The following is a 10733-nucleotide window of genomic DNA, read 5'->3' as shown; positions in this document are numbered from 1 at the left end:
ATGATTGCACAAAATTTATTGTTTGGATACAAAAATGAAGAATTGTTAAAATGATGGAAATTTATGGAGTATTTTATCTAAGTTAAATTTAATCATTTTGAAATGACACCAAAAACTAAAGAATTTGAAATTCCTTCATACTCCACAAAATGTATTTGTTACTATTATTTCTTCAAATTTTACAAATTGGTCCTCATATTTTCCAAAATTACAAAATTGACCTTTTTTAAAAAAAAATTGCAAATTGGTCCTTAATAATTTTTAAAATTTACAATTTGGTCCCTACTTTTCAATTTTTTTAATTTGGTCCAAAAAATTTATATTATATAAAAAAATATCCCAAAAATCTAACAATGAATTACCTTACTATTCTATCTATCCAAACAAAATAATTTAAAATGAATGAATTTCAATTGAATCATTTGAATTACTTTGAATTTTAAATTCCTTAAAAATTTTCAATTACCTCATCCAAACACACTCTAAGAGAATTAAAAAACACTTCTAAATACCTTGAATTTGTGTGATTTATATATTAAGATGAGACATGGGCAGAAAATAGGAGGTGTTCTTATGAACTTGGAATGCTATTTTCTTGTAAGTCATCTTGAAATCTCTTGTAACAACTCATAGTGGATTGAATAGTTGTTATCTCCCCAAAATAGATCGGTTTGATGGAATTAAATAAACAAATTAGGCATGTACCTATTCATTATTTTATTCTTACTCTTGTTGAGGTGCTTACTCAGTTTGACAATTGAAGTTGTTTAATCTAATTGTCATTATTCTTTGTTTTACCCATCAAATTTTAGGTGTGTTTGACCTTTCAATTTCACGACATGAATTTATTCCGTCACTAGACAATGCAAGACATTGATTTCTTGCCTCTAGTCAGAAATTAGAATACATTATTAATTTTTTTCTATTGAAGTGAATCTGCAAATATCGAAGCATTCCATCAATAATCTTATCTGCATGTTCTGTTAAGTGTTTTGCATCTTCTATACTCTTCTTATATAGTGGGATACTACATTTGTAATTCATAGTTTTTTTTTGACAGAAAAACAAATTCATTCAACAGAGAAAACAGTGATACAAGCAAGATGATAACCTTTGAGTGAGGGCATTTCCCATCCTCAAACTAAAATCAACACTAATAGCTAAGCTTACAAAGAGTTGGAAAAAGATAAATTGTGAGAGAATAGAACCTAAAAGTGTAAAATCAATCCAAGCTCTTGAACCTAGCAACCAAGCAACAACCTTCCATAAAATATAAATGAGTTTAGGAACCAAAATCTTTGAATCTATCCAATTAAGGATCATTTTTTTGGCTTTATCACGCGCAGTTTGATTATACAGGTTCTTTTTCTTAAAAAAAACTCATCATCTCTAGAAGAAGTCTTAGTTGGAAGGAAGAAAGAAGTTGATTAGAAATCACCCTTAAGTTATTACTCCAAAACTCATTATCCTCAGCCAAACCTCTTTGGAGCAAAAGATCAAGCACCTTGAAGGCCCACTGAAAATAAGGCAAACTAAAGCAAAACACACAATACTGATGCAAGACACCAAAAGGAACAAACATGGGTTCCAAAAGACAACAACACAAAACAGTAACCACAAAACTAAAATTAGTTAAATGAAAAGGAGCAAGAAAACAAAAACCGGATCTAAACCATGGTGGCTTTGGAGTTGGGCGAACGATGAACTCTGTCGAAGTTGTGGGAGAGGCCGATGGTGGCTTTGAAGGTACCCACATGAGCAGAATGAACTTTGGGAATGGGCCACCTGTTGACAGCTTTGAAGATGGGAAAACAACTGTTGGTGGTGGCTCCGGTGGTGGCCGCTTCAAAAGAAAGAGGGATTTGACAGTGATTCGAGATGATGAAAGGGGAAAGCCGATGGATGGGGTTAACAGATGAAAGGGATGGATACTCTCCATAGAGGAGAGGAGGAGACAACCATGAAGGTGAGAAAAGGAAACCACCATGAAGATGGGAGGTAGCCGCCAAACCCTAGAGGGCTGGGGGAAAAGTTTTGTTACCCTTTGATTAAGAAAATTGAATGTTGATAAAGTAAAATGGTTGTAATTCATAGTTAATGCTTACTTAATCGAAAATAAAATACAATTATAAGAACAAGTCTGTAATCTCTAACAACATTTCCAATTTCATAACAGCTATTTTCCATTTAAAAACATATTATAAGGATACATAAACATTCAACAGCCTATGTTGGAAACATTCTTCCAACTCAAGATGCAAATTTAAGAAACTTATTAATTTATAATACTCTAGCACTCTCTATGCCTCACTATATATTCTGTAGCATGATTCAGAAACTAACATGCCACATATAGTAGCAATTAGTAGCTAAGATAAACTCTATAATAAACCTGCTTCTTCTCACACACTATTCAAACCTTCTGATTCATCTTTAGGGTTAGCCTTTTGTGTATGAAGCATGAAGCTACTGCATACTCCAACAGCCTCTTCAACTGTCACATAAACCCATTTATGTCCTATTTCATCTAGGAACTTTGATTTGTTCAGCTTCTTCGTCACCTCGCTTCCGGGATTAACCAAAACAAGCTAAAAACATAATTAAAGAAGTGTTCAAAAATTTGATTAATACTCGCTCGATATTATAAAGGGACAAATATTTGATATTAAAATAATTACTTGTAGTCCTTTTCTATCGACTGTCTTCTTGAACTCTTCAAGCATGCTTATTCCACTTGTATCTATGTTCGCAACAGCTGCAAATCAAAATAAACTTCAAGTTAAACTCGAAATCTTTTGAACCAGATTGTTAATTAATCTCTTAATCACTTTTTAATCAAGAATTTACCTGTCATATCCACTATAACATACTGCAAACTAGTACTTCCTGCACCTTTGATTTTCTCTTCCTCTTCATCAATCCACCTTGTAATCCTATAAACAAAAATTTCTAGTAAGTTTCGAATTTTATTGAAAAAAAATATTTTTGCATGCAACTATTTAGTATCTCACCGCTCTCTTAAATAGCTTGCATTTGCAAAGTAAATCGGCGCATCAATTTCAAGAATTAGTATTCCAGGTACATGATGTGCATTTGGATAATGTTCTACATTTCTGTATGCCGATGAATTTGGAATGTTTCCTAACACAAATGTTCTAGGCCTTGCTACAAATAAAAGTACTCTAAGTACAGATATTGCAACCTGCATATTCACAAAAAAAGCATATATTAATTTCAATAATAGAAATTCATATCAAAACAGAAAAAAAAAATGAGTATTGTGATACATACTGCTAGTACTAAGCCAATTTCGACACTGCCAAAGACAACTCCAATGTATGCACTGAAACATACTAGAAAATCAAATTTATCTATTTTCCACAAATGGATTGCGGCTTGATAATCTATGAGTCCAAGCATTGCAGATACGATTATGGCGGATAGTACCACTAGAGGAGTGTAATGGAACAAAGGAGTTAGGAATAATAATGTTAACATCACTGCTATTGACATTACAATGTTTGATGCTGCAGTTTTGCAACCAGCATTGTAATTCACAGCCGAACGCGAAAACGGGCCTGTTGTGAGATAGCAAGAGGTTAGTGAACCAAAAATATTCATGGTACCAATAGCTATCATTTCTTTATTGCCATCAATATGGTAATTCTTGAACATTGCAAAGCTTCTTCCTACTGCGATTCCTTCCTGCATAATCATGAACTCAATTTCAAAACCTTGTTGTCTTGATAGAGAGATAAATTAAAGTACAGAAAGCTACTGTGTCCTGACATTTGTAATTACATTTAACTAATTTATTTTTTAAAATTATTATTAGTCTTGCCGTGTCAGTGTCAGAATCGTGTTCGAGGTGTCCATATTTTATAGATAAAAATAAAAAGAAATGAGAATTGAGATGTACTCACCGCAAGAGCTATTATACCAGTAATGAGTCCAGTTTTGATGGCTGTGCCCAAATAAGGTGACACAAACACTAAATCTGATGCTGAAGGTGGATTTAGCCCCTTCTTCAAGTTTCCTATCTGAAACAAGATTTTTAAAATTCAACAATAATAATAGTGTCACTTAGCTTTAATTCTTTTTTTTTTTTAAAAACACTAATGAATTTATATTCAATTTTGGTCTAGAATAATTTTTTTTTTGAAATTTTAAAAATATTAAATCTTACGAAATTAACTATTAATTTTTTTTTCATTTTTCTTTTAGTGAATACATACTCAATTAAGTATTTATTGAAAAATGTAATGATTCAAATTTGATCATAAAATTTTACACAATATTCTAGACCAACATAAAATTCAAACATGTACTTTTAGTGTACCAATTTTACATTGATAAGATATTTTATTGTAATAAATGGGCCTCTAGTTTAATTTTAAATGTAGATTTTTTTAATACTAACATTAAAATTAAATATCTATTAAACCATAATTATTAATTTTATATTAAAATAATAAATTAAAAATATGTTTGGATTATTTTATTTGAACTTCTCTACTAATGTTAGTGACATATTCAATTTATTAGACATATTCAAATAAATTAAAAATATGTTTGTGACATTATTTAATTTTTTTTTTACCAAAATAGCTCATGAAAAAACATATATTATATAAAATAATTTAAATTAATTTTATCTTTTAATTTATGAAAATTTAGTCTGAAACGCTTATTTTAATAAATACTTGTACTATAAACTAAAAATTAGTTTGTTTATCCAATTAAATTATCCAATAAGTTAATATAATAATATAAAAAAAATACATATTCAATCAAATTATGTGTCATATTATAATATTACTTTGTTGTGTTAATTTCTAAAATGTGAATACAATTATTTATATGATGATTTGATTTGATACATTTATAAAAAAAAAAAAGTTTTATACTAGTCATGTATCGAAATTAAATGTCTAATAAAATAATTTTTGATCAATAATACAAAACCCAAACGACAACAACAAAACACTACCCACAATAAGTGAATGAGGGCCCAACATGAATCGTACTTATAGGCCCACAATACTTTTGGGTTGACCCAATTACATCAACAACCCAAAAGGCCCCTTTAAACATGAGATTGTGACTTATGAGACATATTGTGGTTGTTGTGTCTGTCCTAGTGCCGTGTTTGGCTGTGTGTGAGAGTCACTCAAGAAAATCAGTTATTATGAAATTAAGTGATTTTAAAAAAAAGCTCACCACTTCAACCCCGTGCTTCTCAGCGTGAGTTAGATAAACCAATATACTTCCTAATATCACCGACGTCAGTGGTGCCATGGCTGACACCCAAAAGAACCTTGGTTGTCGTTTGCTCTGTCATCATAATCACAAATAAACAAAATTAATCATTAAAATAATGTGGGACCCGGTTTTATTACCATAAGAAATAAAAAACAAAATCTGCACCTAACATGTATAGAAGAACTACAAAAATGAGAAAGAGATGAGAATCATGTGGTGGTAACATTATATAGACACATCTATATCTAAGAGCATCTTTCAACTTCCATGCATAGTGCATCTATGTATTGCTTTTTTAACTTATAAGACAAGGGTCCCACAATTGTGTTAGAGTTTGTTTCAATGTGAAAGTTATCCTTAATTAAACGTGGATGTCAATTCACTAATCACCTAAGACCAAAAATAAATAGATATTCACATCCATTTTTGTGAAAAGTTTAGGACTATTTTAAAGTTGAGAACAATAATATTTTTGAGATATTCGAGTTAATATTCATTTTGTACTAAAATGTAAGAAAACATAGTTTGCGAAAAAATAGTGTATTTGATTTAAATATATCAACTTTTTTATATACCTTTTGGTTTATATAGTCATATGTATCAAAATGAATATGTGTTTGATTTTAGTGTTTGGAACATTCATAATTTTATGTGGATGTGTATAAATTTAATTTTGAGGAAAAATAGTTGTTTTTAAAATTAATTCTAACTTAAAATTAATATTTATTATTTTTAAATTTAAATTAATTTTTATACTAAAATTTATAATCAACTCACTTATATGTAAACATATATTTAATTTTTTAATCAATATTAATTTCATATATCCATCATCACCATAAGATTCATGGAATATTTGTTCTAAAATGGGAATCGAATTAATGTCTATAACTTAAGCTAAAAGAACATTATCTAATATAAATATATAAAACAATAGTATTTATGTTTACTATAGTCTATGGATCAAAATCTAATGTCAATTTACTTTACAAAGAGAGCATAGTTTGGTTAATAAGATTTGACAACTTAAGAATAAGTAGGTTTTGAAATTCCAATCACCAAGAATATGAACATAGAATCATAATCAATACGAATAAATTAATTAATTAAAATGTGTGTTAGGTAATACTTACGAAGTATCTTGTAACAAGGAGGAAGAAAATGAAACAACATCCTAACACTGCACTTTCCCACCTCCACTGCATTACATGAATAAGAAAACAAAATAATTTGTGTAATTAGGTGCACAATAATGTCTTGTCTTATTGCGTCACGAGGTAACAAAACAAATAGATACAATGTTTCAAGTTTCAACAAGTTGTGTATATATATATATATGTACCTCGTGAGTTTGGCTGAAAACAGAGTTCATAACTGACACAATATCAGCTTTATGTGTGAATTTTTCAAGTCCTAAAATCGATTTTAGCTGCTGTAGACAAACTACTGTAGCTGCTCCTCCCATGAACCCTACTATCGCTGCATGTGATAGAAAATCCACAATAAACCCTAACCTGCACCAACATGCTTAAATAATTAATCATTCAAAAAATTATAATTATGTTAAGGGAAGGAATAATAATCATACTACAAAGTTCAATCATTCACACTCATGCTTATTTAAAATAAATTTCGGGTATGTGAGATAGTGATAGTACTGTTGTACATCAATATATGAATTGGACTGAAATAGATCAATCGCACTCAACAGTTTTATTTCAGAATTTAGTTTGTATTAGTATAATGTTTATATACGTGGTGAATCTCATAATTGCGAAAATACAAAATGGTTTTGACAAAACAAATTATTAAAAGACAAAATACTCCAGCGCACCTCATAGCCAATTGTTCAAACATCATTCCACCAATTTTCCCTCTGTCTGCTAATAAAATTTTACCAAAATTGTGAATGAAGTAATATATCACCATTTTATAAAAAATTTCATATTAACATAAATATGATATATTTATTACCAAAATTTTCAAAATTTTGTCTTATGATAAAAACTACTATGATCAGTGTCGCAACATTTATACCAACCGAAATCACATAAGACTTTACATGATCGATATTTAAAACGTTAGTTTATATGCAATAGTAGTTACCTGAAGAGGCCAAGTGATAATTGTAGAAGTCCAGCAAAGAATGTAGCAGTGAAAGCAAGGTGGAGATAAAGCGTCGGATTCTCGGTTGGACTAGCTTCACGACTCAACATCGACGCCATCAGAAGCGATCCAACCGCCACAGTTCCAACCGCCAAATCCCTCGAGCTACCCATCATCGCGTATATCAACGGCGGTATAAAGCTTGAATCTGCATTCATCCACACACACCTTTAATTTTCTCTCTAAACTAGTTTTTCTATACGAAGTATAAGGGATACTCCAACCCAATATGAAAAGAACTGAGTCCAGCATCACAAAGAGTAGGAGACTCTCGCGATCATATACTCGAAAGCTAGACCAATCTAAACTAGATGAAGATGAAGTTCAATAAAAATTTATATACTCACAAAGTCCAAGAATGGGAGGAAGATTGGCAAGTTTAGCATAACTGATCCCTTGAGGAATAGCCAAACTAGCAATGGTGATCCCAGCAATAAGATCAGATTTAAAGAAGCCAAGAGTATATTTCGGACCCCACTCCAAAATGGGAAGAAAGTGTTGAAGAGCAAGCACAAACTTCTTCAAAGCCGGTTGATTCTTGAACTTCCTCAATGGATCATCTGGGAATAAAGTCTCCTTCATAGAATATTTCAGAGACTCGAAAAACGGTTGCGGCGGCGGAATAGCCACACGGTGAACACTCTCAACGTTCATACCGGAAGAGTAAGAAGCATAGTCACCATTACCCATCTCTTAAGATAACTTTGGCAGTGTATTATATTATATAGTTTTTATATGTATGTAACTTAATATAGAAAGGTTATAGCTTGTAGGGTGGGACTATATATATAATTATACATATGTTACCAAAATAGTGGCGGTTTTGTTTTGATAACTAGAATCAGAAAAGGGTAAGGGATGGTTGGGTTGAGAAGAGTTGGGAAGTGAGAAGGGATAAGGATGAAGGAAGAGGAGGTAACTTACACTGATGGGTTTGAGAGAGTTGTGAATTATGGCATGGATTTATATTAAGAAGTTTTTGACTTTGTGATGTGTATGGTTGGCGAATTGGAATTATTGTGTTATGGAATGATTAATTAATTATTGTTTTATAAGACTATTAAACTAACTACTTTATATGAAAAAAAAAAACATATATCACTAAAAGTTGTCAATACAGGGTCTTTATAAATTTTGGATCATAGCCCCCATGTTTAGAGGTTTAAAATGGGTGTTATACACTTATAACCTCTGAAGCATGCCCGTACCGGGTACACACTCATAGCGGGTATACATACCGCACTCGTGATATTTTATTTTTTCTCATTATTCGATTTCAAGTGAAATTTGTGAATTTTTCAAATATCAATATAGTATATTTATAATATAGGATATTTATATATTTTAATCTATTGACTATTTTATCTTAACATTACTTTTTTTTTAACTCTTAAAGTGATGTTTTGTTGTGAGCCTAATAATTTAGTTCTCTATTTATATATTTTAAAGAAGATTCTTCTTTTCTATTAATGTAGCCGTACCATAATTTTTAAGAAATGTCGTATCCTGTACCAGTATCGGTACCTGCACCGTACCCTTACCTATGCATCATAGCTTAAAACTCTATGCAATGATGACACATCATATAGAAATTTCAAAATATCATTTATATATTTAGGATTTTAAACTTCGAACGAGTTTATATCAATAAAATCGGTTTATGATTGAGACATCCCATTTGTTAAGAATTTGTTTCGAATTTCAATCTTCGTATCATAGGTCATGATATTAATCTTTGAATTTATCATTTGACAATATTTTTTCCCTTTCATGGTAAGATAGATGAAGTTTGACATTTTTTATAATAAACTTGATTATAGGTCATTTTTAAATCAATCTCATAACAAATCATATACATTTGTCATTCAATAATAAGATAAAATATAAGAACTACTACATATATATAAATGTCAAATACAAAATATCATTATGTCTTAATCAATCCAAGTACAAACCATAATACAAAAATGTCAAAGTATACAAAAAAAAATTCCACTAATGACTATATCTGACGCCCATAGTTCTCTCCTGTCGCTGGTACTACTAAGCATGTAGTGCCTTTGCTAAGATATGGCATGTAGAGTGGACATCTGAGAGATGTCTTCCACAGACTTGACCCTAGATATAGCCTCTTTTCCAATAGTCACAATGTTATGACATGCATGTAACACATTAATGACATGCTCCGCCCTCGCCTGCTCCTCCTCTAAGATCTCTTGATGAACTTACCTTGGGGGATATCCCTATGCACTTGAGGTCATATAAAGATATGACACTTTATAAAACCATTGGATGTAGCCGCATACCATACTCCATGAACAAGGAACTGACACACAACGTACATCCTCTAGCACCATCCCTACGAAGTACAGTGGCACGAGCAACAACAATGGGGACTCTACGTATACACTGGATATACCGAAACTGGCAATAGACTCACTCAAGTTGATTGGGGGGTACTTAAATCGAGTCCCACAAACCATCCATCCAGAGTACAATGCCATCACCTCCAAGGGGCATCTGGGGAAGCAATGACTTATAAGGGCATGAGGGACTTCTCGGGAGACAACGAACACTTGAATTCGGGAAGAAGCTGTTGGAGAACCGTGAACCCGTGATGACGACCCCTCATTAGTAAAAGAATTTTCTCCAATAGCAGTTTGCGAGAGTCTAGTTGTCTCAATTTTTCCTAGTTGCTAGACATTTTATCTTCAATCAAACAAGCACAATAGAGATATGTCATAACACAAAATAGAAACAAGATGCCAAGCCAAAAATTTGGTAGCAGGAAAATTTAATTTCCAATCTCCAAATTAAGGGCTCCGATTGTACAATTTGGACTACATGCGAACCAGGACCAGAACTAAGATATAAACCATATAAGTTATAGTCCTGAAAGAAACAATGCAAGACGGTTCGTAATAAGTACAACAAACATTTATATTTCATTTAAGCATAAACTATCATACATATAGTCTATTTAGGCAATGCGTACATTTGAAATCAAAAAAAGAAAAGAGAATGAGTAACTTACCAATGCATAAAAGGAGAGCTTCAAATAAGTGCATTGTAGTGAAATAGAGATGTGATAAGCTTAAATGCAATGGATAGAAGATATGAGAAGATTTGAAATTAGGAGAAATTATTCTGTAATCGCAGATGAGTGCACTTTCTTCGTATTCTCTATTATTGCTCTTTTTCATAAATGGAAATGTGAAAGGAGAAAGAAAGGTGCAGGTTTACTTAAACAGAAGCATCTGAATTTCAATCTCCGGATTAAATTAAACCTTAGAATCTGAATTAGT

General features: G+C 31.4%; 1 protein-coding gene across 1 annotated transcript; it reads right to left on the bottom strand.

Moving 5' to 3' along the window:
- Positions 1–2165: 2165 nt before the first annotated feature.
- Positions 2166–8369, bottom strand: LOC131610143 (sulfate transporter 3.1-like). The gene is made up of 11 exons (XM_058882019.1): positions 7776–8369; positions 7369–7576; positions 6605–6776; positions 6396–6461; positions 5221–5334; positions 3924–4040; positions 3292–3705; positions 3012–3202; positions 2848–2933; positions 2679–2755; positions 2166–2588 (listed from the first exon to the last, which is right to left on the bottom strand). The coding sequence occupies exons 1-11, from the start codon at positions 8116–8118 to the stop codon at positions 2403–2405; spliced, it is 1974 nt and encodes a 657-aa protein (XP_058738002.1). The 5' UTR covers positions 8119–8369; the 3' UTR covers positions 2166–2402.
- Between the last annotated feature and the right edge of the window lie 2364 nt (positions 8370–10733).

Source organism: Vicia villosa, linkage group LG6 (assembly GCF_029867415.1).
Source record: "Vicia villosa cultivar HV-30 ecotype Madison, WI linkage group LG6, Vvil1.0, whole genome shotgun sequence".
NCBI classification, from domain to species: Eukaryota; Viridiplantae; Streptophyta; class Magnoliopsida; order Fabales; family Fabaceae; genus Vicia; species Vicia villosa.
The sequence above is the reverse complement of the archived record's forward strand: the minus strand, read 5'-3'. Positions and strand labels throughout refer to the sequence as shown.